Source organism: Myxocyprinus asiaticus, chromosome 13 (assembly GCF_019703515.2).
Source record: "Myxocyprinus asiaticus isolate MX2 ecotype Aquarium Trade chromosome 13, UBuf_Myxa_2, whole genome shotgun sequence".
Taxonomy (NCBI): domain Eukaryota; kingdom Metazoa; phylum Chordata; class Actinopteri; order Cypriniformes; family Catostomidae; genus Myxocyprinus; species Myxocyprinus asiaticus.
This window is the reverse complement of record NC_059356.1, coordinates 21,668,047-21,693,949: the sequence shown is the minus strand read 5'-3', so window position 1 is coordinate 21,693,949 and position 25,903 is coordinate 21,668,047. Positions and strand designations below refer to the sequence as shown.

The 25,903-nt window shown below is 37.5% G+C and overlaps 1 protein-coding gene across 3 annotated transcripts in view; it reads right to left on the bottom strand.

The window, feature by feature from the left end:
* llgl1 (LLGL scribble cell polarity complex component 1) overlaps positions 1–23,415 on the bottom strand; it is a 71,401-nt gene extending 47,986 nt beyond the window's left edge. For all 3 annotated transcript variants that reach the window (XM_051715365.1, XM_051715366.1, XM_051715364.1), the window contains exons 1-2: positions 23,199–23,415; positions 19,938–20,035 (exon numbers count right to left, since the gene is read on the bottom strand). In XM_051715365.1, coding sequence (XP_051571325.1) covers positions 19,938–20,035; positions 23,199–23,279 — 179 coding nt within the window. In that variant the 5' untranslated portion in view covers positions 23,280–23,415. The remainder of the gene's footprint in view (positions 1–19,937; positions 20,036–23,198) is intronic.
* Between the last annotated feature and the right edge of the window lie 2,488 nt (positions 23,416–25,903).

Sequence of the window (25,903 nt, the reverse complement as noted above, 5' to 3'; positions counted from 1 at the left end):
TGATTGCTCAGTTGGAAACATCTTAGTCTCAGATCACGCCATGGTGAGTTTAGAGGTGTTGCGACATACGGAGAAAAAGAAATCATACAGTTGCCGCTTTAATGTATCCCTTTTGCAAAATCCTGAATTTCAACAAATGTTAAAGGCTGAAATTAATGTTTATATGGAGACCAACTGGCTCTCAGTATCCTCTGTGGGCATGGCTTGGGAGGCACTTAAGGTGGTTCTTAGGGGTCGGATCATACAGTATGCATCATTCACAAAAAAATCCAAAGCACCAGAACTCGTTGAGTTGGAAGGGAATATTAAAAGTGCCGAAGCAGAGCTGAAGCACAGAATGTGATTGACCCGACTGAAATACAGATATAACACTATTTTGTCACGGAAGGTGGAGTTTTGGCTATTCAGGGCAAGACAGTCATACTTTGGAGTCAGGGGACAAAGCAGGGAAGCTTTTGGCTAGATACATAAACCAGAGTCTTTTTCTACCATTCCCTCAGTGAAATCTGCTGGTGGGGAAATATTTACCTCAGCCATTGATATTAATAATGCTTTTAAAGAATTCTATCTTGATCTCTATAGTTCCATGTCTTCATCTACTGATGATGATATTAGAAAGTTTGTGGAACTATTAGAACTCCCTAAACTGACGACTGAGAAAAAAAAAATTCTCTTGATTCGGAGATAACCTTGGAGGAGCTTTAGAAGGTAATTAAGGCCTTGCCTACAGGCAAGGCTCTGGGGCCAGATGGCTCTGCCGCTGAATTTCTTAGATCTTATGCTAAAGAATTGGCTCCACTTTTGCTAGAAGTTTATACGGAAACATTAAAGAATGGAAAGCATCCACCAACCATGACAAGCCCGGATCAGTCCGATTCTTAAAAAGGACAAACATCCAAGCGAGTGTAAGAGTTACCGTCCAATTTCCCTGATCCAGCTAGACGTAAAAAATATTGTCAAAAATTCTGGCTAACCGATTAAGTTATGACATCTCTTATACATATAGATCAGGTGGGGTTTATTCGGGGCCGCAGCTCTTCTGATAGCATTAGGCATTTCATCAATATCCTGTTGTCAGTGCGAGAATGATCAGACTCCGGTCACTGCCATTTCACTTGACGATGGTAGAATGCGATTATCTTTTTAAGATTTTGGAAATATACGGGTTCGAGAACACTTTAATTGGGTGGATAAAGTTACTTTATAGACACCCGGTAGCGGCGGTACAAACAAACGGATTAATTTCAGATTATTTTATTCTGTATAGGGGCACCCGGCAGGGTTGCCCTCTTTCCCCCTTATTGTTCTGTCTGGAAGGAGGATGATTTTCCAGGGGTGGTGGCGGGAGGTATGGTGCATAAGCTTTTGCTTTACACAGATGGTTTTATTATTTGTCTCCAACCCTACTAGATCTATGCCTTGCCTCCACAGAATCATTAATTCCTTTAAGTTCTCAGGATACAGAGTTAATTGGTGTTTATCCAAAGCTTTGGCTCTGACAGCATACTGCCCAGTAACGGCTTTCCAGCCGGGCACCTTCCAGTGGCCCAAACAGGGCATTAAGTATTTGGGCATATTATTCCCATCAAATTTGTCTGATTTAGTTAGAGTTAATTTTGACCCCTTAATAAAAAGATTTGAGCGATGCGGGCAGATGGGCTTCATTACATTTATCTATGATTGGGAAGGTTAATGTGAATTAAAATGAATTGTATACTACCTTCTACAATCTCTCCCTGTAGATGTCCTTATTTCAAGCAGTTTGCATAGCGAAGTCCTTCATTTGGAATGGTAAACGTCCCAGATTAAACTTCAGTAAGTTACATAGGCCAATTGACAAAGGTGTGCTATGCCTACCCAACATTTTGTTTTATTATTATGCATTCAGTCTCAGACATTTGGCTCATTGGTCACTTTCACCTGAGAGAGCCCCTCCCTGGTTTTGTATTGAACAGGAAGTTCTTACCCCTATTTCGCCATTGCAAAGCCTTTCTATCAAACTAATCGGAGAGGTTAAGGTACACCTCATTATCTCGCATTTGCACTCGGTATGGACAAAAGTGTCCAGAGTGTTTAATTCGGACATTTATTTAAATGTTCCCTCAAGCATATGGTTGAACCCTAAATTATGTATTAATAAGTCCCCTTTCTGCTGGTCAGACTGGATTGTGAGGGGGGTTACTACACTCGGTGACCTATATGAGATCTTTTGAAAATTTGGTTCAACATTTTGGGATTCCCAGATCTCAATTCTATAGGCATTTACAGCTGCGCCACCTGCTCTATATTGTTTTTGGGAGTAGCATACACCCCCCTAAAACGGCAGATACTCTGGGGGAGGTGATAACTGCTTTTGGAAAATGTTATGAGGCATCAGTGTATTACTCACTGCTAATTTAGAGTCTGGGGGATGGAACTTCAACTTCTCTCAAGAGATTATGGGAGAAAGATTTAAACTTGGTATTGGAGGAGGGAGTGTGGGACAGGATTCTAAAAAACGTCAAATCTGCATCTAGAGATGCAAGGGTTTGCCTTATGCAGAGTTTACATAGATTCTATTGGACCCCCTCTAGATTGTATTGCTTTGGTCTTAAAGACACACCCACCTGCTGGCAATGCTAATCAGAAGACGGAGACAACCCATGTTTTCTGGGGGGGTGTTTAGATCCAAGAGTTTTGGTTGAAGGTTCAGAGTATCATAGGTGACGTTTTGGGCACTCGAATTTCGTTTTGCCACAGATTCTGGGCGATGGGGCAGTCATAAATTTGGGGGACAAACACATAAAAAAGTGGGTCCTGACCAGTATTATGATTGGCAGGCAGATTATTTTAAGGGGATGGAAGTCAGATGGGGCTGCCTCATTTCCGGAGTGGTCTGCAGAGATGGGGAGGGTGTTTGCTAGGAAGTGGGGCAGGTATTTGGTGTTTTTGGGGGACTCTCGGGGAGGGGCTGTGGAGAGAGAGTTTAGTTTTAATTATATATGATTATTATATATTTTTTCTTTTTGGGGGGAAGGGGGGTATTTTTTTGTGTGTGTGTATTCTATTTTGTGACCACAGGAGTGTTCGATGGGAGTTAAATGTTGTCTCAATGTATATATGTTTTGTTTGTGCATACAGATGTAGAATAACTGTGCCTAGTTGATAAGATAACCAATTATTTGTTTGTGTGTTTGAGATATAGACAGAATGATGATTAAAAAGTGATGCGTTTAATTTTTGGATGTCAAATACTTTCTTAAAATGCAGCTTAAAATGCAGAAACAAACTACAAGTAAGCCGTTCGAAGGTTGTTTTTCTCAAAAAGTGTAATCACTGTGACACTTTCAAAACATTGCTCTCTTTGAGTATCTCAACTTGTCAAATACAGCAAACACAGACTAAGACCACCTGTTTGAAAATAGTAATTTTTCACAGAAATGTCATTTCACATTTAAAGTGCTGATAGGAACTGTGTGCTGAGCTTTTAGAGTGCTATTTCAGAGAGATCAGCTCCAGAGGCCGCTTGCACCACCAGCGTATAAGTTACAACTTAGCCTGGTTGTGGCGTAAATGGGCACTAAGCTACAATTTACGCATTTCTAAATATTTGAGAGTAGCACCATTAAATGTAACCCTGTGTGTAAACTAAATATTTACTAAAAAATATTTACTAAATATTTACTGAAGCCTCTGACCAGGAGTAATGGTTGGAATAAAATACTTATTTTGTGTGGGACATATACAATACATATTCTTTATGTAGGCTACACATTAAGGCTGACACGATTAGTCAATGTTATCGACAACGTCAACAATAAAAAAAATTGTCAACAGAAATTGTCATTGTCGAATAGTCGTTTGATCTCATTTAACGTAACTTGAGGTCACAAACTCTAATGATGACGCGCGAGAGCACTACTGCAGCTCGCACCTGACTGAGGGGAGGAAGAAAACACAGCTCACAGTCCAGATGCACTCTAAACTTTCCAAACAGCTTCAGGTGATGTAGAATCGCAAAGTATGAGGAAAGTATGAGGGAACAAAATAAGTATATACAGAAGCACTCTCATTGTGGAATAAGTGGAGCTGGAGCTGCAGTTCCGCTGAAGCAAAACTTGCGTGTCGAGCATCTTTAAAGGAAACATCCCGGCGTTACATCTTAAATGCAGTTATATTTAATGCATTATAGCTTTATTAAAGTTCAAATAATATGGAAGCAGATCATGTAAATAACTACAAACTCCGAAACTGGCATTTCTCTGTGCGGTCAGCGCTTCTTCTGTGAGTTGCGCAAATGTCCCGATCTAAGGGGGAAGAGATTGAAACTGCACCCGGCTGATGCACACTCTGTTGCAAGGACGCTCAACCCTCGAGCACGCACACTTAATGCAGCTAAATTATAACATGATAGCTCGCGACTTTCTGTATCATAATACAGTATATGTGTCACTGTGTATTTCTTAACGTGAAGAAAATTGGCAATATAAAAGTTTTTTAAAAATGGATTGAAGTGAACAGAAAGGTGAGAGAGGGTAGTCTTCGTCCCATTTTACACTGCAACAAAATGTGTTTTTGATTTGTTTTTGCTTTGGCTTGTTTTCTAATATAAATATCTGAAACTCCTTTAAAACAATGTACATTTTCTTTAGCAGCTATACTACAGAAGAAAAACATTATCTGAGAATGTTGAATATAATATTAAAAATACAAATATTTTAAAATATCTAAAAATCCTTTAAAAAAATGATGCATTCACCTGAGAAGCAGCATAAGACTTGTTGTTTAGACTTGTTAGAGAACAGATCTTGAATATAAGTATATTTTGTCTTTAATGCACTGGCAGAAGTATAACCAAGTGAAAAAATACACTTAAATTTAAGATCCATTCTCTTAAAGCAAGTCTAAATATCTTAAAATGTTGCTTCAAGTAAATGTATCATGTTTTAAGGATTTTTAGACAATTTTAAATGGAAAACAAGACAAAAACACTTGACAATAATAGGAGTTTTTGCAGTGAATTTCTTTACTGAATTAAACGAAGTATTTTTTCTCCCTTTATTTCAGTGAATGTCATTTAGAGGTAATTTTTAAAAGATGATTTTGTCCTCTTTATTGTTAGTAAGCACATTTAATACAACCTTTTAAGTTGGGGCACAAGCTGAATAATCGGTTAAGAGCGAATGATTAATCGTTGTAATCGCCAAATAATCGTTAGTTGCAGTCCTGCTACACATGCAAAACAAGCTGATAAATGGGTTCCTGATTTTTTATTATTATTATTATTAGAATAAACAACACTTTCAAATATTTAATATATTATTGTGGCCGGGCCGTGATGGTGCACGGCCGGCATTGAACAATATGATCAGCGGGAGAGCCAGATAAAGGGGAGCCAGAGGCGACAGTTCGAGAGAGAGAGAGAGAGACGCACGTGGCCGAATTGCATGCGTGTCGGTGTTCATTTATGTTTGTTTTATGTTGAGTTTCTCATTATGGAGCTGGCTCTGAATCAGATGATCAGCAGGAGAGCGAGATAAAGGGGAGCCGGAGGCGCCAGTTCGAGAGAGAGAGTGATGCACGTGGTCGCCTTGCATGTGTGTCTGTGTTCGTTTATGTTTTAAGTTCATTTATACCATTAAACTTTATGTTGACTGTTCAGCCAGTTCCCACCTCTTCCTTGCCCGTCCTTTACCTGTTACAATTATGCAAAAAAATGGAATTCTGCAATTGATACTTTTCACAGTTAGTTAATTGTGGCAGCTGCAATTGTAATCTCGATTATTTTTTTTGAATAATCGTGTAGTGCTACTGTCAGTCATACGGAAGCACTCATTACTAAAATTTTAAGCACATCCTGATTACCAGCCTGCTCCAGTGGTGGCCTTGGAAACCATTTCAAAAGATGTCTTTGAGACAAGAGCCGGCAACAACAGCTCTGAGGAATGTCCTCTTACTGTAGTGGGTGAACTTAGGGGCACAGCCACATACATTCTTTAGGAATGAACAGAGCACAGTTCCAGCAGTTCCTCTGTACCAGCAGTATCATTACTTTCCACTCTGCCTCGCTAAAACCTATAGCTTTAAAATATAGTTCCCACCCCAGCGCCTCAATTTGTGGTGGCACCGGAGACATATTTATGATCAGACAAGCTCATATTGCATTGAATGCTCCCCAAGCAGAGGCCAAGAAACAAAAGGCAACAGTAAACATCATAATTTAAGATGCAGGCCTTGTGAGGGTCATAAATGGTTTTAAATAAAAATATATACATATCAGGGTTTCCGATAGCCGGTAATTACTTGTTTTTGACTGTTAAAATGACCTTATATACACAACAAATTCAAATATTGTTGGACAAAATGTCTGGTAAACATATTAACACGAATAGTCAGCAACCACTTTAGCTGATGCCACAAGTGCATAGCATGCCACCATCCCATTGATAACAGCGATTTGCTGTTCTTCTGAGAAAAATAGTCATAAAAATAAAGAGCCAAGGATATTAGCCAAGGTTATATAAATTATAGGACATAACCTAATGATTTGTTAGGCTATTTTAATATTTTGTTGAAAACAAAAAGATGAGTGGCAAATTGCAGTTTAGTTTATTGCATTGCCCCCTGTTGAAAGTTTATTTACATTAGATGCTAATTCCACGACAGCAGGACGTAAAAAAATAAATTATATATATATAATAATTTTATTTTTATTTTCATGTAAAAGCAGCTATAATGAACAAACATTTAACGTTCATTTTCAATTGATTGTGTCATTATTATATTGCATTATTATGCATAGTCCATCACGTTACAAAACAAAATAAAACACAGAAATTTGATAACCGGATTTTTTTCAAATGTCCGGCAAACTTGGTCATTCCCGGGTACACTGGCCGGCACCAAAATTTCGTAGCCGAAACTCTGATCCATATATATTTTGCTCATAAAAAAAAATAAAAAAACTGATGGATTTTAAAAGGTGACTTGTCTACATGCCATTAAAAAAAAAAAAAAAAAAAAAGAGTAAAAAGGCAAAAATCGATGTGTGTTGATCAGTTTGTTTACACCATTTATGACCTTATCCAGATAAAGGAAAACTGTTTAACGGGATAGTTCACCCAAAAATAAAAAAATCTCCCATTATTTACTCATCCTCATGATATCCCAGGTGTGTATGACTTTCTTCACCAGAACACATTGGAAGAAAAATTTCTTAGCTCAGTAGGTCCTTAAAATGCAAGTGAATGGAGATTCTTTTGAATCTCCAAAAATGGTGACAGTCAGACAGTCAGCATAAACATCATCCATAAGACACAAGCTGTTAAATTAATGTCTTCTAAAGCGACATGATCACTTTTGGTGCGAAAAAAATACATATTTAAGTACTTTAATTCTAAATCATGCTTCTGTTCTGCAGTGGTAAGAGCGTGACATAATCGCATTGGAATTTGAAACACACGAGAACTGACACATGTGCGTCTCAGCCAGAAGAGCAGCGCTGTTTACAAGTGAGGAGGAATGCTGTACAGTAGCTTGGTTGGTTTTGGTTTAGATCTGTTTCTTTACTCACAATAGTGCATTTGTGTGCTCATCCTGGATGTCTCAACCGAGTGGAGAATGTGAGATTACGTCTGTACCATGGCAACGCGAATACGTCACACGAGAGACCGCGTGATCTCCACCCTCTTATGTGGCCTAACAGAAACGATGGTTTACAGTTAAAAAGTACTTAAATATTTTTCTTTTTTCACACCAAAAGTGACCGTATCACTTTAAAAGACATTGTAACACGGTTAAGGTTGGGAAAGGAGGCAGGAACTGGCTGAACAGTCAAAATAATATTTAATAAGAACTTAAACAAAAACACACACAACATAAACACACACATGGCAGCTGCATGTGGCTCTCTCCCGAACTGGCGCGTTCCGCCAGATTTATCCCTCTCCTCGGCTGATTAGCCCAATTGGGGGCCGGGTGTGTGTAGTCACGGCCTGGCCCCACCCTCCTCTTCGTCACACTCCTCCCTCCTTTGCCCCAGGCCGGGGAACCCCCGGCATGACGTACATCCCCTCCCACCTTCCTTTCCGGAGGTGGGGGCGTTGCCCTTCTTGCTGCACCTGCCAGCAGGCTTTTCCCCGCCACTCCCCCTCATCCCCCAGGGGGGAAACTAAATCGATTTCCTCCTCGTCACAGACATTAATTTAATTGCTGGCGTCGTATCGATGACGTTTATGCTGACTGTCAGTAGGGCTGGGCAGTATGGCTTCAGAAATTATATCTTGATATTTTTAGCAAATTGACGATATTCGATATATATCTCGATAATTATGTTTTTGCTTTGAAATAGCAGAACCATTTCATCTAAACAGCCACTGTAACCAAGTAGAATTAATATTTCAAAAGGTATTAAATACAAATTTATGTAAAAATGATGAAGGTATGTTTCACTAAATTAACACAAGGGAGAGTAAAATGTTATCATTTTCATTGATTTGCACATCTATACTTATATTTAACATACAATCATATATGGAAGCTTAATAATCTCATTTACCTTCATATATTTTTACTAAAACATTTTTCTTTGTGAATGAACAAGGTGTGCAAAAACTACTTCACTTATTTTTTGGAAACCAGATGAATATTCCATAGTACTAAATTACTACTGTGGAACCCAGTCAAGTTTATTATGATAATAAAATACTGAATTATTATTATTTTCAGGATAAGTAAATATAAATTAATATATTTCTGTCCTATTTACTAAACTAGGATCGTGAAATTGGTTTACTGATGCACTCTATGAAACTTAATGGCCAAATAAAAGCTCATTAAAATCATCACGATATTCACGATATTGTTGAATTTTATATCGTCAGCAAAATCATCGCGATTATATCGGTATTCGATGTATCGCCCAGCCCTAACTGTCAGTGATTTTTGGAGCTTCTAACGAAAGAAAAAAATAAAAATAATAAAATAATCTGCAATTCACTTGCATTTTAAGGACCTACTGAGCGAAGAAATTTTTCTATTCTTCTTCAAATGTGTTCTGGTAAAGAAAGAAAGTCATACACACCTGGGATATCATGAGGGTGAGTAAATAATGAAATAATTTTCATTTCTGGGTGAACTATCCCTTTAAGGCATTTTCATGACCTTACAGGTTGTCGGCTTATCAAGCATATTCATTTTAAGAACATACATGTTAATGCATTCATTGTTCAGTTAAACAGGTAATCCCACCTCAAACCAGAGTCAGAAGTTGCCATGATCGCTCAACCAAAAGCAATGTTTTGAAAGCACCACAGAACCACAATGTTTACACTTTTGAGGAAGTCAACAAATGGCATGGTTGTCTCTGCATATAAAACTAGGATATGAGAACGTTTTAAACAAAAGTGACACACTTGACCCAAGAACTACAAAAAAAAAGTTTTAAACACTTCAATGGAATGGTTAATTGAGTTGTTAAAGAATAAATGAAACCAGAGTTTCTGTTGATGGCTTTATAAAAGATTAATTGAACAAACTGATGACAGCACCCTTGATCAGCCATGTGCTTCAGACTGGGCCATACCCGTCTTAGGGAACTGGCGTCTGACAAAAGGATGGCCGGAGCTGTAGAGCTATGCAGATCACAGCAGACAGCACTTAAGCCTTTGATGTGCAAGCCAAACATCTGGAGCTGGAACCAATCCAGATAAAATGGAGAAGTTTATCAAACAATCAACAGTGCTGTTCCAGTGGGGTTTTTTTGTTGTGTTTGTTTTTTACTAATGAAAGCACCAAGAACTTAGTCAAATTATTTGTCAGGAAACAATAAAAATACAGGATAAATGTATCCTGTATTCAATTTATAAATTATAGTTCAAGTCGTTTCTTGCATATTTTTTCATCCATCAGGATATTTGTTATGGATTTAGCAAGTGTTGTTTATGCATAGCCCAGAGATAAGGACAGAGGGCACGAGTTTGGAATCTATTGGTCTCCACTTCAGAGAAAGAGGTGCAGTTTGAGGCCGCATTTATGCACAAATTAATTTTTCGGTCAAAAATAAAAAAAAATTTAGACAGCGTTTTCGAAAGTCTCCATTTACTGTGTAGGGAAAACAAATTCCAGTTGTGAATGAGAGGTGAAATGTACCAAAAACAAATGAAAATGTGGACGTTGCCTGCGAGGCATTAGCAGAGCCGCATGGAATCCATGCACACAGATCTCTACAGAAAGCTCCAAGTTTTACTGCCTAATTGGAATCTCCATTATTCACAAAGTTCTATATATCCCCCACCCATTGCATGTTTGTTTTATTAAATATTTTGGTTTTATTTTTAGGGCTGTTCATTTAAAAAAAAAAAAAAAAAAAAAACTAATTAATTACATGATATGCCGATTAGTTAATCAAATCACACTTAAATTGCATATCAATATTTACTGAGGAAAGTCCCCCAATAAAAACTATAATGATTAAACTATGAAATATATAAAGATTAATTAATGATCATTATATTTAAATAACTACAGATTTTGCTCTTATGGAAAGAAATTGGTCCTTTTTTTTTTTTTTTTTTCACCAAAGTGGCATTCAACTGATAATGTATAATCAGGACATTAATATCATGAAAAATTACTTAAACTATTTCAAAGAGTTCTTATCTAAAATCCTCCACGTGCAGTAATGACAGCTTTGCAGATCCTTGGCATTCTAGCTGTCAGTTTGTCCAGATACTCAGGTGACATTTCACCCCACGCTTCCTGTAGCACTTGCCATAGATGTGGCTGTCTTGTCGGGCACTTCTCACGCACCTTACAGTCTAGCTGATCCCACAAAAGCTCAATGGGGTTAAGATCCATAACACTCTTTTCCAATTATCTGTTGTCCAATGTCTGTTTCTTTGCCCACTCTAACATTTCCTATTTTTTTTTCTGTTTCAAAAGTGGCTTTCTCTTTGCAATTCTTCCCATAAGGCCTGCACCCCTGAGTCTTCTCTTTACTGTTGTACATGAAACTGGTGTTGAGCGAGTAGAATTCAACGAAGCTGTCAGCTGAGGACATGTGAGGCATCTATTTCTCAAACTAGAGACTCTGATGTACTTATCCTCTTGTTTAGTTGTACATCTGGCCCTCCACATCTCTTTCTATCCTTGTTAGAGCCAGTTGTCCTTTATCTTTGAAGACTGTTGTGTACACCTTTGTAAGAAATCTTCAGTTTTTTGGCAATTTCAAGCATTGTATAGCCTTCATTCCTCAAAACAATGATTGACTGATGAGTTTCTAGAGAAAGCGGTTTCTTTTTTGCCATTTTTGACCTAATATTGACCCTAAGACATGCCAGTCTATTTCATACTGTGGCAACTCAAAAACAAACACAAAAGACAATGTTAAGCTTCATTTAAAGAACAAAATAGCTTTCAGCAGTGTTTGATATAAATGGCAATTGATTTTCTCGTACCAAATTAGCAATTTAGCATGATTACTCAAGGATAAGGTGTTGGAGTGATGGCTACTGGAAATGGGGCCTGTCTAGATTTGATCAAAAATGACTTTCAAATAGTGATGGTGCTGTTTTTTTACATCAGTAATGTCCTGACAATACTTTGTGATCAGTTGAATGCCAATTTCCTTCCGAAACAACAAAATCTGTACATTATTCCAAACTTTTGGCTGCCAGTGCATAACACACGCACAACATTAAAACCACCAGCCTAATATTGTGTAGGTCCCCCTTGTGCCGCCAAAACAGCACCAACCCACATCTCAGAATGCTATTCTTCTCATCACAGTTGTACAGAGTGGTTATCTGAGTTACCGTAGACTTTGTCAGTTCAAACCAGTCTGGCTATTCACTGTTGATCTCTCTCATCAACAAGGCGTTTCCGTCCACAGAACTGTCCCTCACTGGATGTTTTTTGTTTTTGGCACCATTCCGAGTAAATTCTAGGGACTTTTTGTGTGTGAAAATCCCAGGAGATCAGCAGTTACAGAAATACTCAAACCAGCCCATCTGGCACCAACAATCACGCCACGGTCCAAATCACTGAGATCACATTTTTTCCCCATTCTGATGGTTGATGTGAATATTAACTGAAGCTCCTGAACCACATCTGCATGATTTTATGCACTACACTGCTGCCACACAATTGGCTGATTAGATAATTGCATGGATGATTGTTGGTGCCAGATGGGCTAGTTTGAGCATTTCTGTAACTGGAATTTCACACAACAGTCTCTAGAATTTACTCCAAATGGTGCCAAAAACAAAAAAACATCCAGTGAGCTGCAGTTCTGTGAATGGAAACGCCTTGATGAGAGAGATCAACAAAGAATGGTCAGACTGGTTCGAACTGACAAAGTCTACAGTAACTCCAAATAACCACTCTGTACAATTGTGGTGAGAAGAACAGAATCTCAGAATGATATTCTGAGCTGCGGGTTGCGCCATTTTGGCGGCAGGAGGAGGATCTACACAATATTAGGCAGATGGTTTTAATGTTGTGGCTGATCGGCGTATATGAATATAACAATTCATATAATTAAAAAGCATTACATTTTTGTGGCAGACGAGTAAAGCATTGATTAGACAATAAAAAAGCAGCTTTAGAAGGCAATATTCAACCCCCATTGTTTGAACATAAGCCTATCATTGGACTACAGTCCACAGCAATCTATTTTGCAATTGAATTCTTCAATCTGTCCAAGGTTGACTTATTATAAGGGAGCATCTCTTTGGTTGTGTCACATCATAAACAGTGTTTTTAGGACACTGCATCAAGTGAAACATAGTTTGAAACCTTAAAAAAAACACTCCTTGAGTCAACACCCCTGCATTCGGACATGTTTGAAGTTGAACACAAGAGAGTGTCTTTACCATGTGCTGTCTGTTGCCCAGTGAGTGTGGTTTGTTGCCTGCACAGCTGGATTTGTGCTTACTGCCCCCTGCTGAATGAGACTTATAGATATATGAGAAATATTGAAGGTGGTACTTTAAAGGTGCTGTAGGGATTTTTTATGAAGACTCTTTTATACACAACTATTTTCAGTAGTAGCAGTGACATCATAAATTACAATAATAGAATGTAATCTGCACATATTATGGCCACGTACAGCATGTTATCTCATTAGCTCAATGAATTTAGAATGAAAACAAGACAATATACACCTAATCTACTGCAATTAAATCACTTTAAATCATCGAGAAAGAGGTGGTAGCATCGAGTAGACACTGATCATGTGTGAATTCTACTCATAGAATGAAGTCATTGATGACACATTTTAATGTAATTTTAGTTGATGTTTTCCTCTAAATGCCTCCCACAGTGGTGTGGCCAGTGTCTGAATGTTCACAAACAGTATGTCATTGCTCAGCTTTTTCGAACTTCTTTTTGGCTTGGAGCAAAGACACACTTCTCCGCAAGTGTGCTGGGGCCATAAGTCTGAATTGCTTGATGGTAGGAATCAGGGACTAAAAATGGTTCAAAGAACAAAAACTGAACACGAACTAAATTTCTAGCAGAACGTAACTGAAAACCGGAACAAAGTGATTTTCAACTGTTCCAGAATGAAAAAGTTATTTTTAAATGCTGGTAACTGGTTAATTTCGTTCCAATCATTTTTTTTTCATGAAACTAAAGGCTAAAGGGTTTATCACAGTACATTTTTCTTCAACTACACTACTTCATGTTGCCTGAAAAAATGAAAAATGTGCTTTGATCCTGAAGGAAACTGCTGCATCACACATTTCTTTGCCTAACTGCCTGTTGTGGAAGTCACATTCTCTGAATGAAGACCTTTTTAACAACTATGAATAATTACTACATACTGTATACATGTACGTCTAATCCAGATACAAGGAAAACATTAGAGGCAAAAAGTACATTTCTCAGTTATTTCTAGGGATGCACTGATACCACTTTTTCTCTTCCAATTCGATACATGTTTTTTTTTCATAATCAGTTTAGAATATCTTTACCTCACTGAGTAATGCAAATTATATGTAAAGAAACACAAACCTTTAACTACACATTATTTCAATATAAATGTACAAACTAAGAAAAACTTTATAATGCTGCAGCAAAATTAACAGTAATTCCAGTATAAGTCATCAGTAGAAAAGAAGGCGTTTTTTTTTCCTTTTCTTTTCTTTTTTGGCAAAAAACATTCAACTTGTATCTGGACTTTAAAGAATTCAGATCTCTTTTTTTTTTTTTCAATTTAGTTGTAAGATGTCAGTTAACTTTTCATTCACAGTTATTTTTTGGAACCCATTAAACATAAATATTGTTATAATTTGTAAACAAATAATAATAGATTATTATTATTATTATTTATTATTATTATTATTATTATTATTGACTTTTAGAATTTTAAATACAACAGTAATATATTTCAACCGTGCACCATTAACTTTAAAACCCTCTGGCTTTTATTTTGACATTCTGAACTCTCCAGGAAGTCCTGTATGTGTCTGTTTGTAGGCAAGTTCACAGTAGACTAATTCGCTTCATATTCAAATTCTGGTAAAAAAAAAAAAAAAAAAAAAAAAGCACCTCCAGTGCCGTTCTAAATGCATATTATAAGTGAACCGAACTATCGAGCATCTACATCTGAGATGTTGCTTGTGAGTAGCGCTCAAATGTTGCGCAACGTGTGAAGGCTAAAAATAGCCGCGTGTGTGTAAACAGAGCAGTGCCATTCAATAATGCGCTGGCACTGCACGTGCATGTTATATATTTACTTAAACACAGCCTTTTATGATTCACAGAGCTATCGCACGTCTTTAAGTGGCTTTGAATAAAATGCACGAGTCATATGAACTACTTCAGTGGTGTTTTTTTTTTTTTTTTTTTTTTTTGGAGCTATCAGATTTGGATCGGGCTCGGACCGATACCCGATCCATCAAAAAACGTCAGTATCAGAGCCGATACCGATCCAGGTATCGGATCAGTGCATTCCTAGTTGTTTCCAGGTCTTCACTGAATTACTGTTAGATATGATGCATTAATACAGATTTTATGCTTTTGAGGTTTTGACTGAGAAGCAGATCTGTAAACAAAATTATACTTAACTGTTAATGAACTGTATGCTGGTGAGGCAAGTGGCTTTTTTGGGCTATTTCACCTACGCTATTAGCACAAAGTGCTGTCATTTTAAAAAGAACGTTATTAACCATTCTTTTATTTTGTTCTAACCGGTAACCTTTTGGAAAGGAGGCTGCAGAACTTCTGAACCGGAACAAAAAAATGAATACAGTTTTTGTTCAGAACGAACTGAAATGAAAGCACATTTCATTTTTAGTCCCTGGTAGGAATATTCCTTATTAATTATTATAATTTTAATAATTATAATTTTATTTATTTATCACACATTATACATTTGCACATATACAGTGAAATTCTTCTTTTCTCACATATCCCAGCTAGGCTGGGGTCAGAGTGCAGGGTCAGCCATGATATGGTGCCCCTGGAGTAGATAGGGTCAAGGGCCTTGCTCAAGGGCCCAACAGTGGCATCTTGGCAGTGCTGGGGCTTGAACTCCCGATCTTCTGATCAGTAACCCAGAGCCTTAACCGCTGAGCTACCACTGCCCCTAACTATTATGGCCTGGGGGAATGATTAATGGCATTAATTTAACACATTTTTAAAATATAACTAACCACAATGAATTAACGGCTTAAATAGTGTTTCTTTATCAGAGTAAGGAAATAAGCAGGTTAAACATAACCCGATCTGCACACCTAGATTTTTGCCAATTACTTTAATTGCACGTTGCATGTAAACACCTTCACCAGCATTCTTAGCAGCATATCCAGTGTTGTGTGCATGCCTGGTAACATTTTAATGTCAATAGCAGAAAATAATCTGGTTATTTGAAGTCTCATGTAAATTAGTTCTTGCATTGTCTGAATTTTTGAATAAGCAATTGAGCATGCAAACACACTCCCTGTATCTCAGCTCCATTTAACACATTAACACATTTAAAAGTTCAAATCTACAGATTTTCCCCCAAAAAAATGTAATTAATGTCTGCAGATTCTGCCAGGGCCTGACAATAAAATTTATACAGTGTGCAATTTTATTTGAAAACCTAAACAGAGGCTCTCTACAAACAAACTGTCGAAACACCACGTCAATTAACTCCTTGTTAAAACATTTCCATGAGGAAACGTCTCACAAGAACCTAGAAGTCTCTTAAAAACAATTCTAAATCCCAAAGTGTGGGGGGGGGGGGAGAGAAAAATTGGCCAGGTCTATCTAGGCTAATGCAAAATAGACATGAATATGCTATATTCCTAAACTGAATGTCTTTGACGTTTCAAGAGGAAGGGAGTCAGAGTAGGTAAATTAAACCCTGATCTCTCAAACTCTCATTACGGCCCCTTCAACACCCAATCAGAGGAAATGCTTCCAAAGCCAAACCACTCATTACTCAATCTCAAAACACCCCATTTATTTACGGCCATCCAGTCACTGTCCTCTCTCCATCATAAATCTTCTTGTCTGATGGATGAGGCATTAGCTGCTAAATGCTGACAGATACTCACTCAGATCTAGTGAGTGACAGATCAGTCCACATCTAATGCCCTCCCCCCCCTTAAATGAGTCAAGGCTGCGGACTTAGCATCTCTCAGCTGCTGGGCCGTGCCTGACACTACCAGCCTCTTATGACCAGCCCTGAGTACTGCATAAAGACCAGTACTGTACTGCCCATCGCAATCCCCATCACACAGCTGGTGCAGCCCATATCTCAGCTTCCATCTCAGGGAAAAAGAAGCTAGAATGTGAAAGAATGTTAGATTTGTTCCATGCTATTTTGCTTCTGTACGACTCTTCCAGTCTAAGACCACTAGATGATAACAGCTCAAACGGAGTCTCCAACACATTATTTGGATAAGAGATTACCCTCCTAAACATTCCTTCAACCCAATGGACTTAAAGACTCAGGCCTTGACAGTATCAACAATAACGGAAATTTAAACAAAAAAATAAAAAAGCATGTAATTGTTAAAGTACAACGTTTTATAGGACCAGTACAACATGTATTATGTAACATTGTGCAGAAAAGGCAGATAATTCATCTGGTCTCGACATGAATTTGAATAAAAGCAATTCAGCACAACAGAAACATACATCCACAGCAATTAAGAGCCATCTATGAATGAACCATAAAGTAGGGCATTCTCACACTGTATTTTATCATTATTCTAAATAAAAATGACCAACTACAAACCTATTTAAATATGGCATGATCCATATACATTATAGCATTTTTTCAAGTTTAACTGAGTGTGATTGAATATAAAATTGACCTCAACTTGATATATATATATATTTAAAATGGTTTAAAATTGCGTATATTTGTATATTTAAATTAGGGCTGCACGATTATGAGGAAAATCCTATTTGTGTTTCATTTCCCTTGATACTGTAATTGTGATTATTCCTTTCGATCAATAAAATTTACATTACAACATTTATTCTGTATTAGGGCTGAAATGATTGGTCTACGTTATCGACAACATCGACAATAAAAAAAATTGTTGACAAAAATTTCCGTTGTCGAATAGTCGTTTGATCTTATTTAACGTAACTTGAGATCACATTAAACTCTAATGATGACATGCGAGAGCAGCACTGCAGTTCACGCCTGACTGAGGAGAGGAAGAAAACACAGCTCACAGTCCAGATGCACTCTAAACTTTCCAAACAGCTTCAGGTGATGTAGAATCGCAATGTATGAGGAAAGTATGAGGGAACAAAATAAGTAAATACAGAAGCACTCTTGTTGTGGTATGTGCGGAGTCAGAGCTCTTTAAAGCAAACACCCCGGCATTACATCTTAAATGCAGTTATATTTAATGCGTTATAGCTTTATTAATGTTCAAATAAAACAGAAGCAGATCATGTAAATAACTATAAACTCAGAAACTGGCATTTCTCTGTGCGGTCAGCGCCTCTTCTATGAGCTGCGCGAATGTCCCGATCTAAGGGGGAGAGATTGAAACGGCGCCCGGCTGATGCGCACACTGTCGCGGGGACACTCATCCTAAGCGCATGCGCTTAATGCAGCTAGATTATAACATGATGGCTCGCGATTTATTGAATCATAATATATGTGTCACTGTGCATTTCTTATTGTGAAGACAATTGGCAATACGCAGCTTTATTAATAAGAAAGAGTTTGTTTTTTTGTGAGTTAAAGATGGATTGAAGTGAACAGAAAGGTGAGAGAGGATGTTGAATATAATATTAAAAATACAAATATTTTAAAATATCAAAAAATCCTTTAAAAAAAAAATATGCATTCACCTGAGAAGCAGCATATAAGATATTCAGACTTATTTAGAGAATACAGCTTGAATATAATTGTCTTTACTGCACTCACAGAAGTATAACCAAGTGAAAAAAAAATACACACATTATATATATATAATTTATTTATTTCATTTTTCTCCCAATTTGGAATGCCCAATTCCCAATGTGCTTTTAAGTCCTCGTGGTCGCGTAGTGATTCGCCTTAGTCCGGGTGACGGAGGACGAATCCCAGGTGCCTCTGTCAACCCGCGCATCTTATCACGTGGCTTGTTGAGCACGTTGCCACGGAGACATAGCGCATGTGGAGGCCTCACGCCATCCATGCTCAAGTCACCATGCGCCCGACCGAGAACGAACCACATTATAGCAACCACGAGGAGGTTACCCCATGTAACTCTATCCTCCCTAGCAACTGGGCCAATTTGGCTGCTTAGGAGACCTGGCTGGAGTCACTCAGCACGCCCTGGGATTTGAACTAGAGAACTCCAGGGGTGGTAGCCAGCGTATTTTACCACTGAGCTACCCAGGCCCCCAAAAATACACTTATATTTAAGATACATTCCCTTAAAGCAAGTCTAAATGTCTTATATGTTGCTTCTCAAGTAAATGTATCTTGTTTTAAGGATTTTTAGACAATTTTAAAATGGAAAACAAGACAAAAATACTTGATAACAATATAATTTTTTGCAGTGAATTTCTTACTGAATTAAACTTAAAAAGTATTTTTTTTTCCTTTAATTCAGTGAATGTCATTTAGAGGTATTTTTAAAAGATGATGTTGTCCTCTTTATTGTTAGTAAGCGCGTTTAATACAACCTTTTAAGTCGGGGCACAAGCTGAATAATCGGTTAAGAGCGAATTATTAATCGTTGCAAAAATCGCCGAATAATCATTCTAATAATCGTTAGATTAATCGATTATCAGAATACTTGTTTGATGCAGCCCTATTCTGTATAGGGCAACCGCATGCCATATTCTTTATTATTGTGCTTTATTATTATAATTTCATGAAAAGGGGTCATTCAGTTTTTTTATTCGTAAAGTGTTATTCAACTTTTGAATAAGTTATACACAATCTGAGTTACTGATAAGACTTCACACTAATTTAAACTCTGATTTGCCATTGCATGCAAATTCAGACAAAAACAAAAAGCGACAGGAGAAGACCTAAAATTAAAACCTGCAAGTGACACTTTTCACGATTAGTTAATTGTGGCTATTTTATGATGAAATGTGCAGCCCTAATTCAAATGTAGCATTACTGATACTTCACATACACCTCCCAAACATTCTGCAATTGATATGCATTCAAAAATAAATGCAGTACATTAGGAGTAGTTAGACCAAAAATGAAAATTCTGTTATCTTTTGATCACCCTTATATTATTTGAAAATGTATGAAAAGTATTACTTTTTTTTTTTTTTTTACTGTGGAACACAAAAGGAGATGTCTTCATTCTACTCTTTCTTTATACAATGGAAGATCGCAGGCTGTCAAGCTCCGAAAAGAAGGAAACAAACTTTCCAGTAGTCCATATGACGCAGTTTGGAACAACATGCAGGCGAGTAAATTACAGAATTTCTCATTTTTGGTTGAGCTACTTCTTTTATTCCATTTATGTTAAGCTTGCTCAAAAGGATACATTTTGATGGCTCCTGATTTAGTTCCAATAGCCATAAGCTGCAGTTTGGGATCATAGGCCAGAGCACTTGGCTGGTTTGGGAATCCATGTTCAACTGTCTACATAAAAGAAGCAGCAAGATCTCATATTCAAAAGTAATTTTCAGCATATAGACATTGACATTTGAAATCCATCTTTATGTAACCGAGTTTAACATCATATTTCATTGACCTCTAATGAGCCTTGATGATACAATCAACAATATGATTCAGTGCAATCCTGACAGGAACGGAATTTGCTTGTTTTAGCAGAAAACCCTAACACGGAACCAGAAATAGCAAGGAAGGATTTGCAGTAGATTTGACAGAGAATGTCATATTCATCTTTACACAAGCAATCACAAAAGATTTGCGGAAAAATGTTTTTAGGACAATTTCAAAAACGTCACTTCAATTTAACACACAGTGTTGCACAAACGGAGCCTGAAGTTGGCCAAAAGATGCATCTCTCTCTTCTCAGGTTGACAAGGTGTGACATGATAAATAACAGGACCTTCCAGTGACATTACACACAGTGTCAAAGCTTTATCAGACACCCCCCATTCTACCAAATCCATATGTGGCAAAATGTCATCATCACTCTTTGTGAAATGAACAAGAACTGGTATTTTTAATACTAGATGTGCAATATGGGATCTCTAATTTCATCATGTAGGACTCTAAACTGAGGAGGAAGGGTAGAAATATGTTGGATTTTGTTGAAAGTGTGCCAGAGTTCGGTCATCAGTGGAGGGTCTGCAATCAAATCCTTTCTGTGTTTCTGGCAGGGGAGCTGTAACATGTACATTATGATTTAAGAGTAGTCTCATTACAATACATTACAAATCCCTTACAAACACCCTGCTGCTGCCAGCACCACTGAAGGATACTGAATGCTTAACATCCGATGTTACTTTTGGGCGTTTCTTCAACTTCAGGCACATTCACCACTGTGAACTTTAAGATCATCAAGTCTTATTAAAACATTTACACTCTCATTAGCTCATTTAATTTGTCTATTATGTACGTGCGAGATGTGTCAATTTTTCCAAAAGTATTAAAAATTCCAACCACAGTGGCCATTACAAATCTCAAATACTGTATTGTAGGGTTTTCAAACTGAGGTCCGGGAACCCCTAGCGGGCCGGCAAGAAAAGAAAAAAAGGTGGGGAAAACTGTAGACATTATTGGAAATTATTACAGTTTCACTCTGAAACCATTAGATCATGATTTTTATTTTATTGACAGCCATAGATGTGGACTATAAGAAATAAAAACAAATCTGCATATAATTTCATATATTATGAAAAAAACATTTCTTATTTGTAAGACGGGTAGTACTTTACTATTCTCTTAAAGCTGCTTTGAAACAATATTTATTGCTTCGTTGTTGTGCTATACAAGTAAATTTGAATTGAAAATGTTATTTTGGGGGTTTAAACATCTTACATAATATAAAAAAAGACAGACAAATCAATGAATAAGTGTATTTTCCATATAAAATTTAAAAACTAATTTTGCTTCAATAAAATGGCACTATAAAAGCCAGTTGTTTTAATTTAGCAAACAACATGTCTTTATAATTTCATGTTAACTATTTTTCTCACATGGGGGTTCCTCAAGGGATCATCATAATTAGGGGTCCTTGGCATCAAACAACCCTTCTGGTACTGTGTTTTTAATAAATTCTGTGGTGGAAATGATGGTGATGTAAATTACATTTCTATAATTTTTTTTTTCTCCCAATATGGAATGCCCAGTTCCCACTATTTAGTAGGTCCTCGTGGTGGCGCGGTTACTCACCTCAATCCAGGTGGTGGAGGACAAGTATCAGTTGCTTCTGAGACAGTCAATCCACGCATCTTATCACGTGGCTCGTTGTGCATGACACCGCGGAGACTCACAGCAAGTGGAGACTCATGCTACTCTCTGCGATCCACGCACAACTTACCACACGCCCCACTGAGAGTGAGAACCACTAATCGTGACCACGGGGAGGTTACCCCATGTGACTCTACCCTCCCTAGCAACCGGGCCAATTTGGTTGCTTAGGAGACCTGGCTGGAGTCACTCAGCACACCCTGGATTCAAACTCGTGACTCCAGGGGTGGTAGTCAGCGTCAATACTCGCTGAGCTAGCCAGGCCCAATGACATTCTATCATTTTAAAATAATAATTAAATAATATTTTACATTTTTTTTGTATAATTTGGCAAAATATCAGCTTGATTGGAAATGGCGGCCAATAAAAATAGCCTGCTCACAAGAAAGATTGGTCAATAAAAAAAATAAATAAATAAATAAAACATTTTCACGCAACAACTATTGAAATGCTTTTTTAAATCCTTTGTTTAGATTACCATAGTTTTAACCCTGTAATAATTTGCATTTTTAAGGATTTTCATGGTTTAATTCTGAAAGTCTGTGACAGGGACAAGGCTAAAACAATAATAAATAAAAAATAATAATAATAATAATAATTTAAAAAAATAAATAAATAAATCTCTACATAAAAAATGCATTTCAAAAGCACCAAAAAAATAAAAGAAGACATGGTAAAAAGTTTCCAAGTTTTTGTGTGACCTTCAAATAACAAAAATAATTTTTTTATAAACAAGTTAAATAAAAATCAACCACTGGGACATGAGAGCGCACGAAATTGAAGAAACACCCTTTTACAATTTAAGGCAAAACAATGTTTCATGTGTGCACAGAGACCAGATTAGAGAACGCTGAAAGAACTTCATATTCCTCCACTGCGTTTCGTGATGAACATAATATGTTATTGGCTGAAATATGTTAGTTTTAACTGTTATAAACAAACGAGAAAACTTTTGGGGGTCACTCAGACAACGCGCCTGATCTGGTGAGCCCCATTGATGAAAATGATTATCACACGCAAACACAACTCATTTTCTAACAGTACACAGCTATAAACGTCCGACTGTGCATCAACAACTACAAATATTTCAAACACCAACAGTTTCAAACAACTTTGCTGCGCTTATTTTGGCATATCTGACCCTTGTAGTTGGACAGCATTGCTGTCCTATCAATTGCATGTAAACCAAGATCCATTTCTCTACAATGAAACCGTGCACAATAAACACAATACTTTCCCGCAAGAAATGCATTAGCTTTTGTTAACGATCTCAGTCGATTTCATTGCAACCCGAAACCGCATGCATGCTCAGTCTCGGGGGAGAGAGAGGTGACTATTGAACAACGCTATGCGTAACACATACCTTATTGAATGCAAACAGATCCTGCTTGATTTTCTCACGATGAGGGTCATTTCCCTGCCGTCTGAACCGAAACTTCATCATCCTGTAACAGAGATGTATCACAACCCGCACCGTCTCAGACTGATATATATTCCGTTAGGCGTGAATCGGTGCAGAGACAATGTGATCCTTCATGCACGCTCCAGTTTCTTCTCTATCCACTCCTCAATCCGTGCAAGTTTTCGGCTGTATGTTTATGCAGTTTGACCACAGGGCAAGTTCACAGGAACCACGTCTTAAGAGAGCCAATCAGAAGGCAAGGATCTGTGACCAATTCACCAAACCACGCCCCCCGCAATCATGCTTGTGGAAAACACGGATCAGGATCTATCTGGATTGGGTTTAGTTTTTCTTTCGTTTGCGACAAGGCTATTGAAATGCATGGAAACACTTTCACTGTTTAGTCAGAGCAATCAGTCAGTTTGATCACATAAAATTATTTCAAGAATTTTAGCATTGAAAAACATCACAAGTTAAAATGATTCAATAGTGCAGCTACATTATGCCCAAGAAAGTAACATCTAGTACTGTCATGAAATAAGCACTTGAAGAAACACAGTACAGTTCTGATTTTTTATTTTATTTAGAATGAAGACTTCATATTTAAACTACATTCATTGTACTTTGGTACATTGTGCAAGATATATTGCTTTTTCTGTCCACATCCATATTGTTACAATGACACATAAATGCATACAATATTTAAATATTCAAAATGCATCATACTCCCATGTTGTGCAAATTACTATTTCTGCATGAGACAAGACCTTTAAAATCTGTGGCTTAAAAAAATATGTTTTCTCTTTCTCTCTTATACTGTATATATATATATATATATATATATATATATATATATATATATATATATATATATATATATATATATATATATATATATATATATACAGATCTTGAAAAAAATTAAGAGACCACTGCAAATCAGTTGGTCTAAATCCGAAGCTTTGGCTCTGACAGTGTACTGCCCAGTAACGGCTTTTCAGCCGGGTGCCTTCCAGTGGCCCAAACAGGGCATTAAGTGTTTGGGCATTTTATTCCCAGCAAATTTGTCTGATTTAATTAGAGTTAATTTTGACCCCTTAATAAAAAGGTTTTCAAGCGATGTAGACAGGTTGGCTTCATTACATTTATCGATGATTGGGAAGGTTAATGTTATTAAAATTAGTTGTATTCCAAAATTAAAATACCTGCTGCAGTCACTCCCTATAGATGTCCCCCTCTCTTATTTCAAGCAATCTGATAGCATAGTGAAGTTCTTCATTTAGAATTGTAAACGTCCCAGATTACATTTCAATAAGTTACATAGGCCGACTGACAAAGGTGGGCTAGGTCTACCCAAGATTTTGTTTTATTATTATGCGTTCGGTCTCAGACATTTGGCTCACTGGTTGCTTCCACCTGAGAGAGCCCCTCCTTGGTTTTGTATTGAACAGGAAGTTCTTACCCCTATTTCGCCATTGCAAAGCCTTTCTATCAAACTAATCGGAGAGGTTAAGTCACACCCCGTTATCTCGCATTTGCACTCGGTATGGACAAAAGTGTCCAGAGTGTTTAATTCAGACATTTATTTAAATGTTGCCTCGAGCATATGGCAGAACCCAAAATTATGTATTAATAAGTCCCCTTTCTGCTGGCCAGAGTGGATTGTGAGGGAGGTTAATACGCTCAGTGACCTATGTGAGAGTAGGGTGTTGAGATCCTTTGAAAATTTGGTTCAACATTTTGGGATTCCCAGATCTCAGTTCTTTAGGTATCTACAGCTGCGCCACCTGCTCTGTACTATTTGTGGGAGTAGCATACACCCCCCTAAAGCGGCAGATACTCTGGGAGTGGTGATTACTGCTTTTGGAAAAGGTCATGAGGCATCAGTGTATTACTCCCTGCTAATTTGGAGTCTGGGGGATGGAGCTTCAACTTCTATCAAGAGATTATGGGAGAAAGATTTAAACTTGTTATTGGAGGAGGGAGTGTGGGCTAAGATTCTAAAAAATGTCAAGTCTGCATCTAGAGATGCAAGGGTGCGCCTTATGTAATTCAAGATTTTACATAGATTTTATTGGACCCCCTCTAGATTGTATAGGCTTGGTCTTGGCGATGCCAATCAGAGGATGGAGACATGGCCCATTATTTTTTGGTGGTGTATTGAGATCCAGGAATTCTGGTTGAAGGTTCAGAGTTTTGTGTGTGACCTGTTTGGCACTCGTGTTTCGTTTTGCCCCAGACTCTGTGTTTTGGGTGATGGGGCAGTCATCGATCTGTGGAACAGTCACATAGAGAATTGGGTTCTGACCAGTGTGATGATCACCAGGCAAGATTATTTTGAGGGGTTGGAGGTCAACTGGTGCGCCAGTTGTTTGTTTGCTTTTGTGTGTGTGTGTGTGTGTGTGTGTGTGTGTGTGTGTGTATTTACTCATGTGTGACCACAGGGATGTGTGTTGGGGGTCAGGGCGGGGTTGGGGATTGGGAGTGGAAGGGGTGGTTGTGGGGTTTAAATGTTGATTATATGTATATTTGTTTTTGCTTTCCTTTAATATTGTAAGAATTAATCAAAAATGTTAATTACAAAAAGAGACCACTGCTAAATGATCAATTTCTCTGGATTTACTATTTATAGGTACGTGTTTGAGTAAAATGAAGATTTTTGTTTT